Source organism: Rhinolophus sinicus, chromosome 13 (genome assembly GCF_057876585.1).
Source record: "Rhinolophus sinicus isolate RSI-liver-muscle chromosome 13, RSI-T2T, whole genome shotgun sequence".
NCBI classification, from domain to species: domain Eukaryota; kingdom Metazoa; phylum Chordata; class Mammalia; order Chiroptera; family Rhinolophidae; genus Rhinolophus; species Rhinolophus sinicus.
Window position 1 is genome coordinate 50,640,187 of NC_142513.1, and position 25,847 is coordinate 50,666,033.

At 46.1% G+C, this 25,847-nt stretch overlaps 1 protein-coding gene across 1 annotated transcript in view; it reads left to right on the forward strand.

Annotated features, from left to right (window-relative positions):
* CHSY1 (chondroitin sulfate synthase 1) overlaps positions 1-25,349 on the forward strand; it is a 58,318-nt gene extending 32,969 nt beyond the window's left edge. The window contains exon 3 of the mRNA XM_019726755.3: positions 22,309-25,349. Within this exon, the coding sequence (XP_019582314.2) occupies positions 22,309-23,901 (1,593 nt within the window). The 3' untranslated portion in view covers positions 23,902-25,349. The remainder of the gene's footprint in view (positions 1-22,308) is intronic.
* Positions 25,350-25,847: the final 498 nt, after the last annotated feature.

Consider the following 25,847-nt stretch of genomic DNA (forward strand, 5'->3'; position numbering starts at 1 on the left):
AGTAGCTGCTAAACGTTGTATACAGGCCCCTTCTTTTGTTATGGTCTTTTAAACTTAAGTGTGCTTTCTGTCTGATGGTGGAGGCGCATATCGATAGTGAAGTCCAGAAAACCTTTTAAATTATTGGCTCTGTGGGTTGTGGTATTTTCCAGTCTTTGCCCATCATCATTTATGTACCAAAGTATATAAAATCTTATTAAAATTATAGAGCATGTGCCCAATTGAAAATTGAGTTCTTATTTTGTTTTGAGGTGGTGGCTGGAGACCCATGAACTTGTGGGGTGAGGTTGATAGAGACTTAGCTGTCATCAGTATCTCCCCAAAAACGGACATGAAAGTCCCAGTGCTTTTATGACATAAACAGGTCCTGGTCAGTAGGTATTGAATGGTGTGGGGGTGGGGGCAGTCTTCCTGTCCCCGCCACCCCACCCTCCTCCGTGCTGCAGTCTTAACTATGACATTTGTATTAACAGCTTAGGTTCTAGTTTCTCTTGACTCACAGAAACTATTTCTAAATTTAAAACGCAAGAAAATCGGATTTGCGCTTCAAAGCAACACCTTCCCAACGACCAGGTAGGTAACTCTGCGTCTCTTCTAGATTATTTATTACTTCCATCAGGGGTGAGTTTTTCTGCCAAGCGCAGTGTTTTCGCAGTGCCTGGAGAATGTAGTCTCAGCAGGCTGGCATTTAAGATGTGGTAGAGCTGCAACCTCTCTTTCTACTGAGCAGTTTTGCTTTGTGAGCTGTAGTTATGGCTGTAGTATCTCATCCCAACAGCTTCCTGTGGCCAAGTGTTTAGAAACATGACCAATAAAAGGTACTGTCTAATCTCAAACTACTTAATGAAGAATTGCGATCATACTCGTATTTTATACCAAGGTTAAAAACAGAGGTATTGTTTTTGAGGCCCCGCCCCCCATTTCCTTGCTTTTTACGAGAAGCATTCAGAAAGTTTACCAGGGTTAGTCAGTAGGTGGGAAGAGAAACATTTCACTTAAAGTCAAAGACAAGTGCTTTGAGAAACGTGATCAGCATTTCAACAGCGCTAACTTGTATTAAAGGGTCTACGTTACAGAGCTGAAGGCACTGTTTATATTTTCTGTGTTGGACTTGCGATTTAAATTGTCTTTCAGTACAAATCAATCCCATGCTGATGGGCTTGTCTTTAACAGCGGGTTATACCCACCCCCTACCCCCCGGTAAACTGAGGCATGCCACTGCCTGCCTTGTAAGCATGTGCCCTCCTCCGTCTTTCTGATTGGGAGCAGTTTCTGATTTGACTGTGTGTAGCCTGTCCTAGAAATTCAACAAAGAAAATACAGAAAGATTGACTTTTACCGCCTTTTCTTGTCCTGTGTTGACTTCATGCCACATGTCCCATTGTTGGTGCATAGCGCCTGAGTTCGTATGTGTGATTTTTAACTTTTTCTTTTGTGGAGCATTGAATTTATATAACAATTTCCTGTCTCTTAAGCATCAGTGAGGAAGATTTTTACTTTACCCCCTTTTTCTTAAAACAAAAAGCTTCATCGCATACAGGGCTATATATCTTTTCTATAGTTTAATCCATCCATCTTTATGACTTGAAGTTTTATTAAAATGGATGGCATTTGAAATGCTCTGAGTGTTATGTTTCTTTAGTCACCTCAATCTGTAATAGGTCCTCGGTTTTCCCTTGACTCTTAGGCCCTGACACTTTTGGAGATTCCAGGCTGGTGGAATGTGCATCAGTTTGGATTTGTTGATTGTTTCCTGGTGGTTAGATCCAGGTTCGGCCTTTGGGGCAGGAATATTACAGAGGCGATGCTGTATATTCTGGCCATTTGTGACTTTGGTTTTTCTCCATGGTTGTCTTAGCACCTACCACTTGCCTATGGCGGTATCTGCCAGGTTTCTCAGCTGTCAGGTCACTTTCTTTATAATTAACAAGCGTCCTTGTGGCGAGGTGCTGTGACGCTGTGTGAGCCTCCTGCTCCTCGTCAGACTCACACCCACTGGCTTGAGCAGCCGGTGGTGTTTCCCGGATGCATCAGTTGTTCCTGTGATGATTTTGCCAAATGGTGACTTTCGAATCCCAGGTATCTTTCTACCGTTCCTAGTCGGAAGTAAGGCAAAGCTTGTTCTTCCCACTTATTCATTCATGTGTGTGTTCATGTGAATATAGACTTGTGTGTTCCTGTCGTGCTCGGTGGGTTGTAGTCTTTCCTGTTTTATTTGTCTGCGTTCAAATCGTCCTGGAGTTGCCTGCTGCCGCCTTTGCTTGCTGGCTTCCGTGTCGTCTTGACGCGTCTCTGGCATTCTGTGAGCAGTTGCTTGTTTTCTGGCACAGGACGTTCCAGGCTCCTATTTTTTCCTGACCCCGTAATGCAGTCTGTCATTTCTTTAAGAGACCCTGCTTCCCTTTCCTGGGAAATACTTAGAAGCCAAGATCCAGGCTCACTGCTGTCGGTGTGGCTGCTCCCCGGTCTGTGAACAGGACAGGGAGAGTGTGTGTGTGTGTACACGTGTACGTATACGTGTGTATGTGGCCATGTACACACGTGTTATCTGCGAGTTAGCACCGATAGCCCACATCCCATCAGCACTGACTGGTTCAATCTTGCTATCTCCCTTTCCGTATCCGTGGCTCCTTTCTCTGACAGTTGGAGAATGTAGCTCCCATTGTCCTCAGATATGTACATGTTGGGTCAATCTCTGTTGTCCGTAAGGAACCTTCTGTTGCTGTAACACCCCGGTGTGGATCCCTTTCTCGCTCCGACACCCAAGGCGGGGCTGCTGTGCCCGGCTCCACCACATATGGGACCCACCCTGCTGGACCCCACCCGGTCACTAGTGGCTCTTACTTCACGGAAAAGGTGGAGGGTGGGCAGGAGGCCTAAACCCATCTTGGAATAGGCTTGTATCATTTTAGTGACTTGATTCTGGGTAGCACTGGACCATGTCACATAGCATCATACCATCGTTTTAAGAGTATTTTTGAACCTCTTGGTAAACTTAGCAAAGCAATATTTGTTTTGATAGTATATTCTGTTTTCTTTGGGTGCGTCTCTGCACCAAATGTTCCACTGTCTTTTTCCTAGTAGATAGGGTCTTGTCTCACCATTCCTGTATTCCTCAAAGAGGCTAATGCATCAGGCACTAAAATGTTTGCTAAACGAACACACATAGCGGCTATGATAAAGCTACCGGGAGATTTAAGTAAAATTTCTGCTAACATTGAAATGAAATAGTGTATACATTACTAGTGTGTGTAGCTGGCGACAGCTCACTGGCATCCCGAGTTGTGCTCTAAAACTTGGAATGAGTCGTTTTGAAACAGTGTTGTAAGTTGGCACAGCCGAGGGCCGGGTTATACTAAGTCCTCCCTTTCCGAAGCTTTGTATGGGTGTGACTCTTTCCTCTTCTTTCAGCCAAAGATGTTTTGTTTCCAAAAATGAGGTATAGAAGAAAAGCCTTTCATTGCCATTTTAGGTAGTGAGTGGTTTCTTTCTCTCTTTGCCTGTAACCGCTATGTTAATATAAAAAAGCATTTATCGGGAGGGGATTGTTTCTGAGAAACAGACTGGGGGGGCGGTTTGCTTCAGATATCCCACAGGATTCCCTCCCTTCTGTTCCCCCCGCCCTGTTAGCCTTGTTTCTTCACTTTTGGTTTTGTTTTCTTTTGTCTGGTCTTGTTCAATCCTCAATAAAGTTTTAATCTCAGAACCAGGTTTCTCCAAAGGGGTCTCCAGGTGTGAGCTGGTGGGCGAGGGTACTGCTGAGTAATCGGGGGTTAAACATGGCTTCAATTCCCAGAACATTCCTTGTACATAAGATTCGGGAGACGCAGGCGTGTTTACAGTGAGATAAACACGGAGATCACAGAATGTAATGGACATTTGCGTGACTTGTTAAGGTTGCAAATGAGACAAGAGCTGGAATGTTTATGGGAGGGCTGCTCCACAGAGGCTGCGCCCCTCAAACCGTGGGAACAGTCACTCACTCTCGCCTGCCATTACGGGTACTTGTGTGGGACAAACATGAGAAAACCACTTACGTTTTCTCACAGCTTCTAAAGTGTATTTTATCCCTTTCTTTTCTGTAGCCAATTTACTGATGGGGTCTAAAATCGTGCTCTTTTCCAGCCTCCTAGCTTTCATAGTTTGCTGTCTGTTGAACACCGTAGCTTTTAAATGGAGGATTTGATAAGTGTTCCTTTATTTTCTGAAGTGTTGCATGTATGAGGTCAGCTGACGTAAGCGTTTCTCTGTCCCACACCTTTTTCCTAGGAGGCAGCTCTCGCCCCTTGGGCGCTCAGCGTGCTAACGCCTTCCAAGCCCTGAGCTGCTGCTCCCATCCAGGATACTGGGAGGGGTCCTGCACCCCACTCCCGCCCCCCAGCCTGTCTCAGTGGCTCAGCTGCTGTCTTTGATGGGTCTTTAAAAGCAAACACCCTGTTTGAGAGCTGATGGGCGCGCCTGTAGGGCCCGCAGGCCTGGCCATGCCACTGTGGCCTCGGTGTTTCCTAGACGGGCGTCTACTAAGAGGCAGCCTGGGGGACAGAAAGGGCAGCGGACCTGGGCTTGGGTCGAATATTAGACTTCCGTAACTTCCATCAAAAATAAAATGCCCTTACATACCATTACTTGAGAGATAGAGCGTATTACTAGCTATAGGTATTGGCGTAGAAAACAGTACCATACCAGGGGCAAGGGAAGTGGAGCAAATGATTTCAACCATCTTCAGCATTAAAGGTCGTCACTTTGAGTAGAGTAAGCGCGCGTGGGATTGTGTGCCTAAGTGTCAGAACGGCTAATACTAATAGTGAGCTCTAGGAATGTCAGATTTATAACAGTTTGGCCCTCACAGTGCCCTTTAGGTTGAGTGTGTATCTTTCAGCACGTAGCTATAAAAATCTGGTAGAGCTGTATGTTTTCTCTAGCTGTCAGGAAACGCTAGAGTCTGTGTAGATTGGTAGCTACTTTGTTTATAATAAGGGGAAATAGAAGGACCGGGCTTTTTCTGAAACAACTGATGAGTATGCTGCTTCTAGTAGTACTTACTGGTCTTTTTCCCTCTGAGTCATCACTGTGTATGGTGGTAATTTAGTGACTAGGAGGCACTGTAAATTATTGGTTATAATAAATTGATGTCATGCCCACAGCACAGCAGGCAAAAAGGATGAATTAGAGACGGAAATAGTAACTGGTTTTTGTCCAGGAAACCTCAAAGAATATAATGAGGTATTGCCATGTTGATTACTTGGGAAAAAAAAGAAAAAGGAAAAAAAAAAATCCAAAAGATAAAATATTGAAACCTTAGGTTTAATAAAAACAGATTGCAGATCCAAAGCTTCTTGCTTTTTACTTCCGAAAATCTCTTTGAACAACTGAAGAATGTTTAAGAAATCTTTTGCCATAATTGCATGATTTGTTGGTGGACTGAGTGTGGCGTATTATAAAAAAGCCATCACTGTCATTTGTAACCACTTTTTTTGATAATTTTTTTATTTTGGAATAGTTTTAGACTTAGAACAATTTCAAGAATAGTACCAAGAGCTCCCAGTATCTTACACTCACATTTCCTGGTTGTTAACATTTACCGTGTCCACTTATCCTTTTCCCCTCTATGTACAGAGGGTGCCAAAAGAATGTATACACATTTTAAGAAATGAAAACTGTATTAACATTGTCATACTCTATATATACTGATAACAAAAGATGAATGGATACAAGTCACGTGTGACGTCTGCAATGACAAGAGGTGCTCAAAGTGGTTCCCATCAGCGTCCGGACACTACTGCTTGAGCAACGCTGACCACAGTGTCCACTCGTGTACATGTTTTGCCCCCCCCATGTGTATTGCTCCGGGAAACGTGAGCGTAGTTGCGGACGTAATGCCCTTGTGGACTTCCTAAGAACAAGGACATGCACGCACATAAATACAGTACAATAATCAACGTCAGGAAATTAATATTGACATAATACTATTATCTAATCTACAGACTCTACTCCTATTTCACCGGTGTCCTAATTACGTCCTTCATAGCGAAGAACTAAAAAGAGAAAGAAGAAAACGGAAAACAAAACCATGCAAGTGCCCAGGCTGCACTCCAGGAACACACGCAGCATTTAGTTGATGTGTGTCTATAAAGTGTCCTTTCACCTTGACCTTGTCTATGCCACTCATGACCTTGACGTTGTCAGAAAGTACCGGCCATGCAGGGTCCCTCAGTTTGGGTTTGTCTCCAGTGTCCCCGGCTAAGTGACGTGTGTCCTAGTGCATCATATCGGGAGGCCCGTGTCAGCGGGCAGGATTAACTGATTGCCCCGTTTCCACTGTAAAATTACTGTTTTCTGTTAGTAATTAGTACACATTTTATAGGGACATATTTTGAGACTATTCCTCCTCTCACCGCCACCCACTAACTTGAGCATTCATTGATGATTCCTACCTGAATGACTGACGTTTGTCCAATGGTGGTTTTCTTTACTCTGCCAGCGGGTAATTTTTATGCCCTGCAGCTTTGTACGAGGCTTTTGATAATTGTTTACTTTCTTAGAAGTGGTTCGACTGACGAAAGCCTTTGCATTGAAGTTAAATAGTGTTCTGTGTCCTCTGTCACCCTGGACTCGTGGATGTGTGGCTCCAACCTGTGGGATGGGAGCCATGAGGGCGTAGCTGTGTGGCCTGTGGGGGTCGCTCTGCACCCCCCCTTGTGGAGAGTCACTGCTCTGTGAGAAGAATTAGGGGAGATTTATCTTCCGTCTCCCCTATACCTTCCCCCAACACACACACACGCATGTGTACCCTGGACATCCTGCGAGGGCAGTGGGCATGGGATAGTGTGTGACAGGCAGTGCACCGGCCCCCATAGACCCTGGCTCGGGGAAGGACTGAGAGCCTGGTGGGCAGGACTTACCCAGGGCGGCCGGCGGCGCCGGGGCGTCCCACGTATGGAGAGGGGAGCCTGCCACGGAATGCGGCCTGCTGGAGGCGGCTGGAATGTCGGGGGACCTGGGGACACACAGGGTAGTTCTTTCGGGTGATCAGCCAGCAAGCCGCCTCCAGTGCCCAGAGTTCCATGTTTGAAAGACCATCCCGCCAGGACTGGAGGAAGGCAGCCGGGGCTGGAAGACGAGGTTTCCTCCGAGGCCTGGTGAGAAGTGCTGAGGGCGGAGCCAAGAGCCTGGCTGATGGCTGTGGGAGACTGCACATCGGAAGACTTGGGGTGCAGGGAGGGAGCAGCCAGGTAGCCCTGTCACTGCCCGACTGTTGTCCTCAAGAGCTAATCTCGTGCGTACTATTAATTTGCCCTGAACTGTAGCCCTGGCGGGGACTCTGCCCCTACTTCCCAATGACACTGAGACTTGCTTCAGGACACACAGCCCAGGAGAGGCACGGCAGGCTCATCCCTTCTTGCATCACAACAGCGAGCCTTGATCATTTCCTTTATAGCCAGCAGCCTTTGGTCCAAACGTCTCTTATTTTTACCCTGAAACTGAAAAACTCATGAAAACTGAAAAAATTCTAGATGTAATCTGGCTCCTGACATGATGGCAGATGTGACAGCATTTAGTCTTAGTCACCCTAGACTGTCCCCTGAACGGTGATGCGTGTTTGGAATGAACACATAACTTATTCTCTGCTCTAGAGTCCTGGCTAGCTCACCCCCTGCATGGCTTGTGGGCAAAGGCACTTTGCCTCCCCCTTTTTTTTTTATTAGTTTCAGGTGCACAAAACAGTAATAGACATTTATCATTTATATCCCTCACACAGTGACAACCCCCCCATCCACTACCCCTCTGACATCGCACAGAGCCATTACATTTCCACTGTCTGCATTCCTAATGCTGTGCTCTGCTTCTTGTAAGTGTGTAAGTGTGTGTGTATATATATATATATATATATATATATATATATATATATATATGTGTAAATATATATATAAACTTGTAGTTGACATTCATTACTGTTCAGCTTCAGCTTCAGGAGTACAGTGCAGTGATCAGGCATCTACATCATCCCTGAGGTGGTCTCCCTAACGAGACAAGTGTCCATCGGATACCCTACAAAATCTTTACAACATTATTGATTACCTTCCCCAAATTGACTTTCGTAACCCCGTGGCCATCTTGTGGTCACCGACTGTGCTTTCTACTCCCCTCACCTTCCCCTTTATCCCCCCCCCCCCTCCAAACTGAGGGTTGCTAGAGCCAGCTCTTCTGAGAGATGTGTCCCAGAGCTTAAGTGACGTGACTCTGTCCCATGCAGCTGCAGGCCGGTGGACACGCTCTGCTGTCCGTGTTCTTTGAGGTTCTATTTTGGGGAGTGCTAGGGCTGTTTTTAGCTCTGGAAACTGCCTTTTACACACAAAACCAAAGTAGAACAAATGTATACCGCAAGTAGAAAGCATGCCGAAGTTGATGCTTGGTGTTTGCTGCCTGTGTGGTGTTACTTTCAGGTTTTCAATTTAGCTGGAAGTAAATGTGTTGGTTTTTGAAGAACGTAGGTAAAGTTTCAGTTTTGCAATGACTTTGTTTTTGTGGAGGAATTCTGTTAAAATGAGAAAGGTGGGAAGCCAGAGGCATGGCTTCCACAGATGTGACAGGGTGTCTTGCATTTGGGGACAAGGCCTGAGTTGGTCAGAAGTGGTGGGTTGGGCGGCAGGGAGCGGAGAGCAAGGAGATGCCGGCTGCACGGAGAACACCACTTAGGGACGGGTTGCGTTTGGGAAAAGCCCTTTGCATACCTGGCTGGCATCCAGTAAGTGGGGACAGCGGGTGGCGATGGCCCCGGGTCTGGGCTCAGTGAGCTCTTGCTGTCAGGGGCCAGACTGTCAATATTTTAAGCTTTGTGGGCCATAAGGTCCCAATAGACAGCAGCCAAACGAATGAGTGTGGCTGGGTTCCAGTCACATTTGCAACAAGCAGCAGGCCGGCTCTGGCCCCGCGGGCTGTGGCTTCCCACCTCTGCCCTCGTTACCGACGTGAGGGTTGTAGATCTTTACTGGCTGTCTGCTTGTCAGGTCAGTTTCTCAGAGCTCTTTTTCCCTGTGAAATGGGAGTGATCCCAGGGTTGGCACAAGAGTGCAGAAATAACACATCCAACGCTGCTCAGAAGCTACCAGTTGGGCCACCTTTTCTGTGAGCGGCCGTCCTGCAGTCACACTGAGGTCCCCCTGCTCCTTGGCCCCATGGGTAACACAGGAGGCAGACGGATCCTTTCTGATTCCAGAAGGGCTCAGCACCGCTGCGCACTCCTGCGACATGCGGTGGAGGGGAGCACACCGCTCCCCTCAGCGGAGGTTGTGGTCGTGGCCCTGTGGTCACACCTAGCTGGACAGAGGCGCGCAGCCAGAGCCCAGCCACTGTCTGTCACTGTGGAGGGAGGGAGGACACATCAGGTTACAGCCTGTGCCACACAGCAGAGGAAATCTTTCTGTCCTGTAGTGAGCCCAGGGCAGCAGTCTCTCTTTGCGGACTGGGTGTTTGTTTCTCACGTTCAAGTGTGAGGCGTCTGCAGATCACTTGTGGAAACCATGGCAGTGACCCAAGGTCAGATATTTAGGAAATACAATTACGCAGTGCAACTCAATTGACCTTTAGGTTAAAAAGCTCCTAATTTGAGACCCAAAAAGGAAATGGGCTTCTCACAAGCGTTTCATTGCCTGTTAGGAACTGGTCGCCAGCGTATTCTATTTGTAGTTTTGGTTGTATGTTTGCTGTATGGTATGATGCTCTCATGATTTAACTTGACATAAAGTCCATAGTTTGGGGTGTCCTTAGATGCTTCACCTAAATTGATCTCTCCTGGGAAATCGTTCTGTATAACAGTAGGATGTAAGGACTTGTGAATATCCTCAAAATACAGTATGAAACAGCAAATCAGTCCAGATGGGACGTTTCCCCCAGGGTGGCTCCTTTATGCAGCTTGTAGCTTTACCAGAACCCTGAGACTGGGGGTGCACTTGTGACTGAACTGACATTTGGGGATCATGGAAATGGCTTGTTGTTAGTTATCGAAGCTTAACCCGCTGTTTAAAGCGGCAATATAATTAATGGGCGTGCAGTCAAATTTATCAATCATCTCAGGGAGAATCTCAAATTGGGTGAATGCCACCTTCTTTGGGAAGAAATAAAGCACCGTTTGTGATTCTTGAGTATTTGCACAGCTCCATATGTGTGAAGAAGGAAAAACGAAAACACATAATTAGAACGAAACGTGCCCTGACTCTAGGAATGCGCCTGGAGTTCTTTGTGAACGGCTCGGGTTATGGGTTACGGACACCAGTGTAACATGTTAGAGCGTTTGAAAAGCAACCAGAGCCGTCCTATGTCAATGACAGCTTTCGTTGCTCACCTTGGCTAATTGTTCTGTAGCTTACAGGATTAGTCGTGATCTCAGCATGGAAATACCACTGGGTGGTGTTCTGGTGGTGTGGCTTTTCTCACTGATTTTGATACGAATTGGACCCTAAGGTAGTAACTAACTGGTTGTCGCTGGGGAGGAAGAAGAGAGTTTATGTTTCTTTCATCTTCTCGGAGTTTGCTTGGTCTCTGCCAGTGAACATGGCTTGTCTCATAAGCCGTCCCTCTGCCTTTGGTTCTGCAGTGGCTCAGTGCTGACGCCTGGACTTAACGTCTTAAATATCTCACCTTGGGACACTGCCATGGTTTCCAAAAGTGACCTTCAGCCGCCTCACACTTGGACCTCATGGGGCGCGAGAAAATAGCTGAGCAAGAGGCTGGGAAAGAAAGAGGTTTTTTTCCTTCTAGAATAATTCATATTAGTGGGGTTTTATAAGTTGTTACATGGCTTAGTTAGAACATGCTTATTTTCCATGTACATCTGCACGGTGTATATGTACATAATTTATATTGACTAACGTGGGGTGAGATAGTCTGTAACTTGAATTTGAATCTATGTGAAATTCTCTCTTCTTACCCCCACCCCCGACAATTTGTTTATGAGGAATTTTGTTCTAGAAGTAAAAAGCCTTTGGTTGAACATAAGATTTACTCCTTTACCATTAGCCTTTAAGCTTTCTCACGTCTGTGGAAGTTTTGCTTTTCTTGTAGCTTATAATTTCAGCGTCTCTTTTTCTTTGGCTGAAGTCCTGATTGACAGGTAGTGGAATAGCGTGATTATTTAGCTGTTCGTGTCGTTAGCTATTTCAGGAAAACAAGATGGTCAGAAGTAGGAGTATTACTCAGATACGATGCCCAGCAGATCCTTGAGTAACGTCGTTTTGCTGTAACAGTGATGAAATGTCATAGGAACTTAACCCTTGTTCACGTCAATTAGCCGTGGGAAAAAAATTGGTTTTGTTACTCATCATTTCGCTGAAAGTTGCAGGACCTACGGACGACGTGAAGTGAGCACTCACCGTACTTGTGACTGCAGTTCGCAGAGTATAATGAGTTTTCTTAGTCACTTTGTGAGTACGAGCGTGTGCCTTAGAATGAATATTTTTTAAATGTTAGCAAGAGTAAGTTTGTAAGTGATTGCTCCTCTTTTTAGCATTTTATGATGAATATGTATTGCTTTATAATAAAAAGTTACAAATAGTAATTCTAGGTGATTTAAATATTTCTGTAAGAGGGCACTTCACTCCCGTGGCTTACCGTGCAGGCTCCTGAGGTACTGTAAGACCACATTCACGAAAGCCCCCTGAACTCCGCATACTGTGGAATCTTCTGGAAACTTTGGAGCAGAGAAGTACATGAGCTCTTACCTTTTTTGGCAGCCTTTTCAGAAGTGTACTCTTAAAAATAGAATTTTGACTTTTTAAAGGCATCAATGGTTCCCCCCGCCGTCCACCCGTCAGGGCTCTCACTGTCTCCCTGTTCTCCCAGCCAGTCACATGCACGCCCAGAGTTGAGGTTGTGATCGAATTTAGAAATAGAAGCAAGATTAGAAAGGGGGGTGTGCGGGCCTTGGAGGCCCAGTGTGTGCAGTGGTTCCATGTCAAGTACAAGCAGAAAGTTCTGGAAGTGACTGATGGAAAAACACTACAGTTCTCCTGTTTTCTTTCTAGTACTTGATTCTTAGTTATGTTTAATGGTGCACAATATTACAGAGGGCACAGGAATACAAGGGCAAAACTGATGGCTAGATAGTGGTACTGGCCGTGGAATTAATTAGAATAAATGCAGTAGTGACAATGTATCATCTTGAAATACTTTAAAGTGTCACCTAGGCTGCTAAAGTGTTTCTCATCTGAGGTACCCGTGTAAGTTCTGTGGGTGTGTGAATAAGGTAAGAAAGAAGGGAGTAAATCCATTTAATTCATTGAGATAGCTTCACCTTGAATGAACTTGTTCATTTGAGTACTTGAGGCCCGTGTGTAAATAAATATTAACATAAAAGAAAACCTACCCATTCTTACATTTAGGGACGGTTTTCTTTTCATTCTTTCTAACTTAAGGATTAAAGACGACTTAAGTTTCTGTACTACTTATGGTTTGACTGCGAGAACTCAGTCACTACATCCAGATGGCACTGGGGGGAAGCCGCTTACTCGGGTTGAGTCATTTCCACTTGAAAAGCCGACCAGGCGGCGTTTGGATCCCACCTGGTCCTTGCACTGGGCCCAGGTAGGGCAGCTGCCGGCTGCCTGGAAGCAGCAGCGGAGGGAGGTGTGGAAATCCATGCTGGGGGCCAGTGACTGTCCCTGTCGCCCACCCCCACCCCGGTGCTGAGACTCAGGGCTCCCCTCAGCGCTCGTTACCCAGAGCGGGTTTTCTTGGGAAGTGGTGGTTCCTGAAGGTGCCCGTCATCGCCATGTGGAAGGTTGGTGCTGTCACCTGGTCTTCCTTAGTGACAGGCACGCCACGTTGTGCCACGTTACATAGGGGACGTCGTCACTCTTGTTAGCTCTTCAGCTTGTTCTGATCAGAATTTGGTCCCCCGGAGTTTCTGTGCTGTTCAGAGAGATGGGGCCGTCGTTTCTAGCCTGTGAGCCTCATTGCTCGTGCCATTAGGACACTCGCGTGCATGCCCACTGCGCACGCGAGGGAGCCCGGCCACAGCCCGTGCGGAGATGCTGGCCCACTGTGGAGGCAGAAGGCCTGCCGTGTGGCGAGAGCCCCAGGGTGGCTCCCCGGTGAGCAGAGCAGGTGAGTCCTGTTTGCCCAAGAAATGACTGTTCTGGAGGGACGCAGCCTGTCCTCCGACCTTGACCGACTGCCCGAACCCCTTGCTGCCCTCAGTCTCTGCTCCAGTTTCCTTCCCTGGCAGAGACGCTTTTCCTTGGCCGCCCGCCTGCCAGGCTCCGAAGGCTATTTGGCCGTATGAGGGGTGGGTTTTGGGGTACGCAGGGGTGTCTTCGGGTGGGCCCATTAGGCGTGCTGAATTGAACGTGGGTCCTCTTTCCTGAGGCGTTAGCTCTTCTGGTGCGTGTGGTGCTTCTCTTTCCTGGTGGTGGTTAAATATCGGCCGGAGACGCTAACATTGTTACCGGTAGTGGGTCTTTGTCCTCATCTGTATCATGAGAGAAACAATAGCCGTTCGTTCATTTATTCCGCAAGTACTTATCGGCCAGTTACTTGGCGCAAGGCACCCAGTGCAGTAATAGGTTTTGCTCCTAAGGGGTGTGAAGCTGTGAGGCATTGAATGACCGTGTGCATGTTTGGAGAGAACGGAAGAGAGACAAGCATGGCGTCTCATGGTAAATGCTTAGATGCTCAAAAAATAGATCTTCTCCTTTCTATAAAGGGCATTTTAGTGTAGATTACTGTCTAAAAGTACGAAAGGTCTTACTCATTGTGAATTGTTAATTACTTGCTTTGTATTTCCACCTACCTCTTTCCCCAAAGGATTTGAAATTTAGTGTATTTTATATATTCCTTTAAAGGTTTTTTTTGCCTACAGCAGTGAGTGCACGGGTGAATGAAGGAATGGATGAAAGAATTGATTATAAATAAAAAGCCACAGAAAAAGGATTAGCTGATTCCCCCTAGAATCCATGGTAATTAACACATAATTTGAAGATTCTTTTCCTAATAAATTGCCTATGTGGTTTTTAAATTAATACACTTTCTTTTTAAGAGCAGTTTTAGGTTCAAAACTAAACTGTACAGAAGGTGCAGAGAATTCCCCTCCCCCCGCCCCCACTACCAGCATCCCAGACCAGAGTGGTCCGTTTGTGACAGCTGACACGCCTGTACTGACCTGTCATCATCGCCCAGAAGCCATAGTTTACATTAGGGTCACTCTGGGTGGTGCACGTTCCGTAGGTTTGGACAAAGGTGTGATGACATGTGTCCACAGTATCACACAGAGAAGTGTCACTGCCCTAAAAACCGTCTGTGCTCTGCCTGTTCACCCCCCACCCACTGCTGCCAACCGCTGATCTTTTACATTCTCCACAGTTTTTCCTTTTCCAGAATGTCACACGGTTGGAATCATACAGCATGTGGCCCTTTCAGAGTGGCGTCTTTCACTTAATGACATGCATCTAAGGTTCCTCCGTGTCTTCTCATGGCTTCATAGCTCATTCCTTTTTAGGCTGAACAATAGTCCATCGTCCGGATGGACCCCCGTGTATCCGTTTGCATCCTGAAGGACACCTTGTTTGCCTCCACGTTGTGGCGGTTATGAGGAAAGCTGCCATAGACATCCCTGTGCGAGACATAAGGTTTTCGATTCATTTGGGAAAATACCAAGGAATGTGATGGCCAGATCTTATGGTAAGAGTATGTTTCGTTTTGTAAGAACCTTGGCAGTTTGTAAGAAACTGCCTTCCAAAGCGGCCGTCCCAGTTTGCGTCCCGCCAGCAATGAAAGAGAGTTTCCGTTGCTCCACATCCTCGCCAGCATTTGGTGTTGTCAGTGTTTTGAATTTTGGTCATTTTAATAAGTGTGTAGTGGGAGCTCATTGTTTTAATTTGTGATTGCCTGATGACATGCGATGTTGAACATCTTTTCATGTGCTGACTTGCCATCTGTATCTTTGGTGAAAGGTCTGTTAAGGTGTTTTTGCCCCCTTTTTAATCAGGTTGTTTGTTAGTGTTGAGTTTTAAGAGTTCTTTGTCTGTTTTGGATTAAGTGCTCTCTCCGATGTCTTTGGCAGATACCTTTTCCCTGTTGGGGCCTTCTCTTCTCATTCTCTTGACAGTATCTTTTGCAGAGAAGTTTTTAATTTTAATGAAGTTGTCTCTTTTCATGGGTCCTATCTGTGGTGTGGGATCTAAAAAGTCATCACCCTAACCAAGGAATCTAGGTTTTCTCCTGTTACCTTTTAGGTGTTGCAGAGTTTAGTGTTTTACATTTAGCACTATGATCTATTTTGAGTTAATTTTTGTGAAGGGTTTGGTCTTTGTCTAAATTGATTCTTTTTTTTTCTTTTTTTTTTGCACGTGGATGTCCAGTTGTTCCAGCACCATTTGTTGAAAAGACTGTCCTTGCCCCATTGTGTTGCCTTTGCTGCTTTGTTGGTTGTCTATGTTTTGAAAATAACTAGATTACTTCTGTGGCAATGAAACACTGTGGGCTTTAGAACACTAATAGCTCCGTCCCTCCCGGAAAGCGGTCCCTTTCATGCTTGTACCCTTCCCAGCTCCCGCCAGCGCAGCTTTTCTTACGATCTTTTTTGAAAGAAAACTTGTAGAGCTCGTGCCTCTGTGTGGTAATTGTGAAGTGAGAATCCCCTCTCAGACTTCCGTGCGTCAGAGATGACACACCTGGAGTCCATAACCCCACAGGGTAAGGTGAGCCTGGGGGTGTCCCTCTCGTCCCCCTGCACACACTGCACACACTTAATACTGTGTCCACGACGGATACTGTCAGGCCGGCTTGCACGTGAGAGTGAGCTGCTGCGTTTCATACCGGCGGGGCCTAAAGCAGTAGCCGTACTTTGGGAGACTCGAGTGGACAGCAGTTGGGCTTTGTTCTTGTCCCCCACTCACTCACTGGCCTTACTGCCCTGTCTGGTGGCCTTATCTGGTGACAGCCACTCCAGCGGGTTGTCCCAAGTCATTAGACGTCATCGTTTGAAGACTGCTTGAATCTTTCGATTTTTTGTTTGTAAGAGAGATTACTTGATAAATGTGGTAGGTTAAAATAGTGTAAAATGTCTTTCTATGAAATAATATCCCACAACAAATCAGGAAGACACTTTCAAAAAAAAAAAATCGTAGAAGGGAGTGAACTGGTAGGCCATATTTGGCCCACAGTTGTGTTTTGGCTCACATTTCTCTCTCTTTCTGTCTCTGTCTCTCTCTTTCAAATTTGAACTGGTTGCTAGTTCTTCATGGTTAGGAGATTTCCAGCTGCTCCTTAAAAATCAGAAGAGCTGACCACACTTGCCCTGTATTTGTGTGTGTTTCTGTTCTCCCAGCTCCCGGCCTGCGCGCCAGGCCCTCCTGCCTTGTGAACTTAAGTTTGTTTTTCATTTTGTGTGTATGTATTTATTTATTTCTTTATGGTGATTCCCCTAGACTCCAGCGTACGGATTTGTCAGTCACGTGTGAGAGCTGGTATGTGGTCACATACTGACTGGGGTTAGGAAGGAGCATTGTGAGGAGACATGTAAACTCATAGGACCCGGGCACGTCCTGTGAGTCGGGTTCTCGAGACCCCTTTGGAGAGAACCCTTCAAAGCGCCCTCGTGCGCAGGCCCAGGGCTGGGGTTGTAATGCCATCTGCTCTGTGCTTTATCTTGCGTGCGTGCTTATCCTTTCTTTGTACGTGACCTTTTGAATTTCCCCTGCCCTCCACGTGAGTGTTCAGTAAGTATTTGGTGCCATGTTAGCATAAGACTTCGTTCATTTAAAAATAGTTCTGTGTACATTCATTGTTCAGAATGCGGACACATTTGCTGCTTTATCTATGGCGAGAACAGAAGGTGATGTCTGGAAAGCTTACGTGACTCCACCAAGGTCACATGTTAGTCAGAAGCAGAGATGGGAGTTCAGATACAGTTTTCTGACTGCAAATAAGGGCCCACTCCTCCTTCCCCTGTCACTGCTGCTGACCACTGAACCCACTTGCAAACCTGATTTCAGTTTGATCACTTTGCTTATGGTCTTAGTAGAGGTGTTAGATCATTCTCAACAGTTGTCGCTTTACTTTGCCAAGCTGGAGTCTCAGTTGTTTTGAAATATGTCAGACTTCTCTAAAAAGTATTTAGATTTCAGAATTTGGCACTAACGGTTCAAGACACATACATATACTTCTCCTTCTTGTACCACTAGAGACCCAGTTTAATTCCCATCAAAAATTTAATTTTTTGAAGGGAGTCTTTAAAATACAAAGCACCTACTCCTTGAACTTAATTGGATGGAAGTTTGCAAAGCATACACAAAACTAGTTAGGAGGGACCTAGCAGGGACACAGAGGGGACCCACATGTCCCTAAGTGCTGGGGACAGCCCCCATGTATGCCTGTGGTCTTGGCCTAATTATTAGCAAGTTTCTCTTTTCATCTCAAAAGGTCCTGCTTCAGACAATAAATTACCTGGAAACCCTACCTGGAGGCATCTGAGAATGTTAATTTAAATATTCAAAACTGGTCAATAGGGTTATTTGAAACCACCACCAGTTGCAGCATCGTGACATTTAGGCAACCCATATTTTCTTTGAGCCAGTTTTCAGGACGAAAGGACAGGAATTCTCTGTAATGAATCGAAACACTATGTATTAGGGTGGTGCAAAAGTAATTGTGGTTTTTGCAATTATTTTTAGCCTTTTAAACTACAATTACTTTTGCACCAACCTAATAAATCAGAATTGGAAATAGCTGTCGTTCCGGCGCAGTGACTGAAATGGGTCTTAATGACGGACATTAATGTAAGTAGTTAATGGGGAGAGAGTGGCCTTGTTACAGAGGACATTCGCTAACGAGGGCCACAGAAGGCATTTGTGAACTGAAGATTACATGTGGGTAGTTGATGGTTATTCCCAGCTGGGCGACAAGTTCCTGGGAGTATCGTGACCTTGATCTTTATTTATTAGCCTCTCAGATTTATGGTGGGACATCTCACAGTAAGGGAGGTGGCTTTGCTGGAGTCCAGGATTATGGGGGTACTTGTTAGAACACAGGTGAGGGCCGTTACGGATGCTGGATACTAAATGAAACCATCAGCGGGACTGCATGCATCTTACAAAAGCTTTGTCGGTGTGTTTAAAGCAAGGAATTGGCCTGGTGATCATTAAATAACTCGTACGCATGGCGTCGTCTTTTCCGCAGTACTTTTGAACATTCTATTTTGTAACATTCCTCCAAAGAATGTGCCAAATTATAGATTATTGAGATACTCGACAATAATACAGTCCTCTAAAATTCTAAATTTGGTGCTACTCAAAATATTTTTATAACAAAAAAAGTGACATATTTCTTACCCCTGGAGTTATTAAATCTCATATCCTTAAGCTCTCTTTATTTACAGCAGAATTGGAGGTTTGTTTTTGTAGGATAGAAACACTTCATTGGGGTGTGTTGTTACCCTTTCATGCTCCAAATGCATTTGGATTCAAAGAAGGTAGATTCCTGTAAACATTCCAGTGCAAGACCTTCCAGCATCAGAAGGCATGAGTGGAAGGAAAGACCTCAGGCGCGATGGTAGGATGCTCCGTAACTGGCCCCAACGTTAGTGCAGAAGGTCTTAGTCTTCACCTGAAAGGAGCCTCCAATACGATACCATCATTTTATCAGTGAGAAAACTTGAGACCCAACAAATTCAAGTGATTTGTCTGAGGTCTTCCAACTGACTACCAGCGTAAAAGCAATAAATGTCTCTGTGTGTAGTCTTACTTCTTCACCTTTATTGTTTTTAATTGTACATTCCAGACTTCCTTCCAGAGAAATAATAGTTTTATTTCTATTCCCAGTTTTATTTCTACTTTAGTCATGTGATTCTACCTCTTGAGGATTGGGCACTGCATTACTGTGGAATTCAGGACATCGCCTGGAGTTCAGAAATTAAATCCGACCTGATTAATAGGGATCCCTGTAGAGAGCAGTGAATTAGCTGTAATATGAGAGGAAAGGGACAGTAGATAGAAGATGGAGGCGACCAGCTTAAGGATCCAACTCTTTCTCATCCGAGTGCCTGAGAGCAAAAGGGTTCCATTCCATCCCACCTGCAGCGTGCCTTCTTAACTGCCACAGGCACCCGTAAAGAAAACAAAGCATGGGAAAACCCAAATAACAGCTGAGAAGCTAGAAGCTAGTCAAGGTACAAACAAACAAAGATCATTTGAGGAGAACTTTTCATGGCATTCCAAAGTCAAATGCAAATGCCTGAAATACTACAGAGGCAGACGTGAGACCCAGAAGTGTTGAGCTCACTTGATGGGGACAAGCGGAAAGGGTGACTTGGGATGAAAGTGCGAAGGGGACGCACAGCCTCACAACCAGGGGCTGGGTGGGGGGATCTGGAGAAGGCAGCATCCAAGCCTGGGCCAGACACCCAGCCGTTGCTTCTCCCTTGTTTCCCTCCCGCCTCCATTTCAGGAATCACAGATGACCTCTGGATCATTCTTCCCTGGCCTGGCCCCTAATATCTCATTGAAATTTGATAACAAGGGTGGGCGAGGATGTGAAGAAAATCCCCCTGTTGGTGGGATAGTAAATTGGTGCAGCCACTATGGAAACTAGTATGGAGATTCCTCAAAAAATTAAGAATAGAACTACCTTATGACCCAGCAGTCGTCTTCTGGGTATCTACTCCCAAAAATTGAAAACACTTATTCGTAAAGATATCTTCACCCCTATGTTTATTGCGGCGTTATTCACAATAGCCAAGCCGTGGAAACAACCCAAGTGTTCCTCGGGATGATTGGATAAAGAAGAGGTGGTGTATATACAGTGGCCTGTTACTTGGCCACAAGAAAAGATGAAACACTGCCATTTGCGACAACATGGATACCATCCTAAGTGAGATCAGTCAGATGGAAAAGGACAAGAACCGTGTGATTTCACTCACATGTGGGACATAAAATGAAAAGCAACAAACAAACTCACAGACACAGACAACAGAATGGTGGTGACCAGAGAGGAAGAGAGGTGGGGAGGGCGAAGAGGGTAAAGGGGGGTCACATACCTGGTGTGAGGGAAGGAGACTAGACTTTGGGTGGTGAGCTCACAATTGTGTGTACAGATGTCGTATCATAAAGTAGCACACCTGAAATTGATACCATGTCACCCCAAGAAATTTAATAAAAGTTAAAACAATTTTTTTTGTTTTAAATTATACTTTATATTCCCTGTTCTGAATTTTGAAGGTGATTTGTAACATGGTTCTCAAAAAAATATTTCCCTGAAATCTGAATGTCCGCCTTCACATTGAGGAGGAAAAGAAAATGGTTCCTCACCTCTACACCAAAGCCCCTTACTTGGTGTAGCAGTAGAGGGGGGTTGCCACACGTGACCAGAAGGGGCACTGGAAGCGGGTGTGGGCAGGGTCTTGGCATCTCCATTAATGCCCTTGCTTGGGGGTGCACGTCCTCACCTGTTCCTCTGTCTGCTCGCCTGTAACGTACTTACGTCGTCTGCATTTGCCCTTTTGGAAAGGGAGCTATTACACTGGCACTTGCTCAGATTTTTCTTAAGGTCATAGCCAGCATGTATTCCATCCAGTGTCAGGTAGATGCTTCTTTGTCTAGAACACTTATCCTGTGGCAGTGATAGTTCGTGTACTAAGTACATCCTTTGGGGTGACACAGGGTGGGGGCACCAGCTAGTCTGGGCATAGACTTGGCCTTATTTTTAATGAAAGAATTCTCCCTTCGCCACCCTCCCCCCCCACCCCCCCCACCCCCACACTCTCTTTTGTCTTGCAACAGATTTCTTTTTCATTAAAAAAAACATAACAGCACTCGTTTCAGTCAAACTTTTGGAGTTTAGCCAGAAAGTGCCTATGACAACTTCACGATAGTTTAAAATTCTCAGTCTGTGATCGTTCCCAGGGCTTGTAGGCTCCCTTCACAAGCCTGTTAGTCCACCACTCTCTCTTCTTTGTGTCGGTGCCTTCAGCACACACACTCGGTGTTTCAGGTAAAGCTTCTCTAGACTCAGTCACGCACGCAGCCTCTGACGCATTCTGGGAAATGTGTGGGGACGTGGAGTCCTGCTGAGTCTGAGATCAGTCACGCGTGTGCCTTTGCAGAGGGTTCCCCTTGGAGTTTGCTGTCCGTGTCGGGTCTCATAGCCAAAAATAAGATGTGCATTTACGCATTTGGTCTTCTAGGCACGAAAAACCGAAGGACAACTACATCCTTTGTCTGGCAAGGTATTACGTTTTTCTTCAAAACGGGCTGCCAATTTCTCCGTTTAAAAAGACATCCTGGGCCGAGGAACCCAGCCTTGTCCCCGTATGTTAGTTACCAAGTATATGGTATCGCGTGAGTCTCCGCTGTTGTCTTCTGCAGTGAAATCATTAACAACTTCTTGACGCTTGCTTAAACGCTACTTAGTGATTCATCAGCCCTCTGCTGAGTCTTGGAATGTGTCAGGCCCTGAGCTGGACCAAAGATACAGGCCGTGACCACCTGCTTTCTTCCCAGGTACCGCGAGCTTTGTCTCAGTCTGCCGGCTGCTAGCACGAAAGTCCTGTAGACTGGGCAGCGTAAACAGCAGAAATGCATTCCTCACAGTGCTGGAGGCTGGAAGTGCAAGGTTGGGGTGTCTGGCCTGCTCCGGGTCTGGTGGGGACCCACTCTCTGGTTTACAGACGCTGCTTTCGCGAGAGGGCCTCGATCACAGATGGTGTGGGCAGCAGATGTACCAGGAAACTGAATATATTCCCTATGAAATTGGCGGGCAGACTCCATGTTGGCTGGTGGACCTCAAACTTTTGTTCCCGCCAAATTCCTGTCACAGGACAGGGAGAGCTGGGTGGGGTAATGAAGCCCTGTGGCCATTGCCTGCCCTTCGCGCGATGCTCTGAGTGTCCCTCCCACGGGGTTTGTGCTGGTGGAGACCTGGAGATCAGCAGGCAGACCCTCCAGCCCCCATGGAGAAGCACCTGACCCGAACGAGTGGACCTTTGAAGGGTTTCACAGTGTGCGCCGATGTGAGTGACCTTGTGATCCTAGATTCCACTTCTTGTCCGTGGGAAGATGGACTCTTTGATCATTCTGTCTGCCTGCAGAATTACACTGGCCAGCTCGGCTCACTGAGGCAGCCTTGTTTCTTTGAGCAGTTGGCATCAGGTAACTCTTCTCGTCTCGTTGGACTGCAGGAGACGGGGCTTAGGCCGAGGCTCAGGGAGCACGATTTCTGATACTTGGGTTTCTTTACAGTACGCAGGTGTGAGGAAATGTGAAGGCAGGCGCCCTGGGTCATGTGGTACTAAAACAGCCATCTCTTTTTTTTTCTTGACAGATGCAGCAGCTTTTTTATGAGAATTATGAACAGAACAAAAAGGGGTACATTAGAGATCTCCATAACAGCAAAATTCACCGCGCCATCACGCTGCACCCCAACAAAAACCCGCCCTACCAGTACCGGCTGCACAGCTACGTGCTCAGCCGCAAAATAGCGGAGCTGCGGCACCGCACGCTGCAGCTGCACCGCGAGATCGTCCTCATGGGCAAATTCAGCAACACGGAGACGCGCAAGGAGGACCTGCAGCTGGGCGTCCCGCCCTCCTTCATGCGCTTCCAGCCCCGCCAGCGCGAGGAGATCCTGGAGTGGGAGTTTCTGACGGGCAAGTACCTGTACTCAGCGGCCGACAGCCAGCCCCCGCGGCGGGGCATGGACTCGGCGCAGAGGGACGCCCTGGACGACATCGTCATGCAGGTCATGGAGATGATCAACGTCAACGCCAAGACCAGAGGCCGCGTCATCGACTTCAAGGAGATCCAGTACGGCTACCGGCGGGTGAACCCCATGTACGGGGCCGAGTACATCCTGGACCTCCTGCTGCTCTACAAGAAGCACAAGGGGAAGAAGATGACGGTGCCCGTGCGCAGGCACGCCTACCTGCAGCAGACCTTCAGCCGCGTGCAGTTCGTGGAGCACGAGGAGCTGGACGCCGAGGAGCTGGCCCGCAAGATCAACCGCGAGTCGGGGTCCTTCTCCTTCCTCTCCAACTCCCTGAAGAAGCTCGTCCCCTTCCAGCTGCCCGGGGCAAAGAGCGAGCACAGAGAACCCAAAGACAAAAAGATCAACATCTTGATTCCTCTGTCGGGACGGTTTGACATGTTTGTGAGGTTCATGGGCAACTTCGAGAAGACGTGTCTCATCCCCAATCAGAACGTCAAGCTTGTCGTCCTGCTTTTCAACTCAGACTCCAACCCCGACAAGGCCAAGCAGGTGGAGCTCATGAGAGACTACCGCCTCAGGTACCCCAAGGCCGACATGGAGGTGCTGCCCGTGTCGGGGGACTTCTCCAGGGCTCTGGCCCTGGAGGTCGGCTCGTCCCAGTTTAAGAACGAATCGTTGCTCTTCTTCTGCGACGTCGACCTCGTGTTTACGGCAGAATTCCTTCAGCGCTGTCGCGCAAACACAGTGCTGGGCCAGCAAATATATTTTCCCATCATCTTTAGCCAGTACGATCCAAAGATTGTTTATAGTGGGAAAACTCCCAGTGACAACCATTTTGCCTTCACTCAGAAAACTGGCTTCTGGAGAAACTATGGGTTTGGCATCACTTGTATTTACAAGGGCGACCTCGTCCGCGTGGGCGGTTTCGACGTTTCCATCCAGGGCTGGGGGCTCGAGGACGTGGATCTCTTCAACAAGGTGGTCCAGGCCGGTTTGAAGACTTTCAGGAGCCAAGAAGTGGGGGTCGTGCACGTCCACCATCCTGTCTTCTGTGACCCAAATCTCGATCCCAGACAGTACAAAATGTGCTTGGGGTCCAAGGCGTCGACGTACGGATCGACGCAGCAGTTGGCCGAAATGTGGCTCGAAAAAAATGACCCGAGTTACAGTAAAAGCAGCAATAATAACGGCTCCGTGAGGACAGCCTGATGTCCAGCTCTGCTGGAAAAGACGTTTTTAATTATCTAATTTATTTTTCAAAAATGTTTTGTATGATCCGTTTTTGAAGTCCATACAAGGATATATTTTACACGTGATTTTCTTACAAACAACTCTTTGGAGATGGAGCTTTTTGAACAAAATGTGATCATGTTTACCTTTGAACACATTTTTTTTTTCTTTTCTTTTTTTTTTTTTTTTTTTTTTGCTGACCGTTATGTAGCAGACCTGCTTAATTATGACTTGAAATGTCCTTGGTGACCGAACCGTTTGTGTTGTTCCATTTCCTTTTCAGACCCCTTTGCTGCAGTCCAATGGCAGAAAACATGAACGTTCCTGCAAAGTATTATTGTAACAAAACACTGTAACTCTGGGAAATGTTTTGTTGTAACTGTTAACATTGCACAGTTTCTACCTTTTGTCTTTTTTTAGGATTTTTTTTTTTTTAAGCCATTTTGTGTTGCAGTTGTAAAATAAGGAAATGTGATGCTAGCGGTGTCGTCATCTTCAGGAGAGCTTTCCAGAGGGTTCCTGTGCTCGTTTGGTCATGTCGATTTTTAAAAGCAAAGGGAGCAAGGAAAGCCCAAAAAAGATAATATGGCCGTTCATGTAATTCGTGTGGCTTACTGGACCTGGCATTAATTTCCAAGGAGTTGCTATTTTCTCTTTTCCTGACTCTTCTCTTTAAAGGGTAAAATATTAATATTTAGAATGACAAAGAATAATTAAGGTAATAAATCTAATGTACGCAAGATAAAACAAAAACAGAACAAACCCGCCCTGATGAAAGCATTGGCAAGAAAAAAAAACAAAATGATTTGCTTTTTGTTCACTTCATCCTGTCTGTGTTACATTGGTGGAGATGGCTGTTTCATTCTTTAATTGCCGTTTTATCGTTTGTATCTGGAATACCTTTAATTTATTTAATATTCATTGTTTAGAGCGCTGCCATTTCTCAAGTACCTGTTAGTTGCTAGTATTTATGTGTATCGGGAGTGTTTTTAGTGTGTTTTATTTGCAGCAAACTGATGTCCAAAGATTTCCTTTTAAAAACGCGTTCCCCCTCCTTAATTTTCGCATTCCTTACTGTGTTACTAAGTATTAAGTGTTCTTTGACAATTTTGGTGCTCACGTGTTTTGGGGACAAAAGTGAAATGAATCTGTCATTACACCAGAAAGTTTGTTTTTAAACTCACGGATCAAATGTGCCTTAATAAATTTGTTTCTCATTTAGATTTCGAAGAAGTCATAGACTTGCCATTTTAATATACATCATGGGAGACCTGCTTATTTGTAAATAGCCTGTTGCTCATTTGGACAAATAAACCAGTGAACAGTATTTTTCTATTGTACTTTTCAGGACCATTTTGTCTCATTACTACCCCTCTTTTAGTTGAAGAATTGTATTACATTTGGAGAGTAAAAACCTTAAACATGGATTCATAAAGTTTTTCAAGTTATTTGAGGGGAATATTTATGCGGACTGCAGTTTGGGAGTGAAATGAAACCAACTTTCAAGTGCCTCTTCCTGTATTTGTTTCTAGAATGATCTCGTCCTTGTTTGTTCTTTCTCAGCTTGTGAATCTGTGTTCTCTTGAATGAGGGTCTGCAAACCAGGCCCAGGCCCCCTCTGGCTCCTTGGTACCTTCCTGGCCCCTTAGTGGCCCCTGCGCCGTTAGAATGCCTGTAACAAATGCCCGTGTGATGCTGTGTCACGAATGTTCCCGGGTTTTACGGAAGATCCAGCCACAGGAGGAGTTGTGCGCAGTTGCTGTGTAGTCCAAGAGTCAAAACGAGTCAGGTCCTCGATGCCAAGGTAACAGGCTTTGCGGATGCGAACTGCACTCCCAGCACAGGTACTTCCGTGTCCTGACTGTTAAGACCCCATACGATGCCATTGTGCCCACTAACGGAGCTGCTGGCGTTCAGTCTAATTG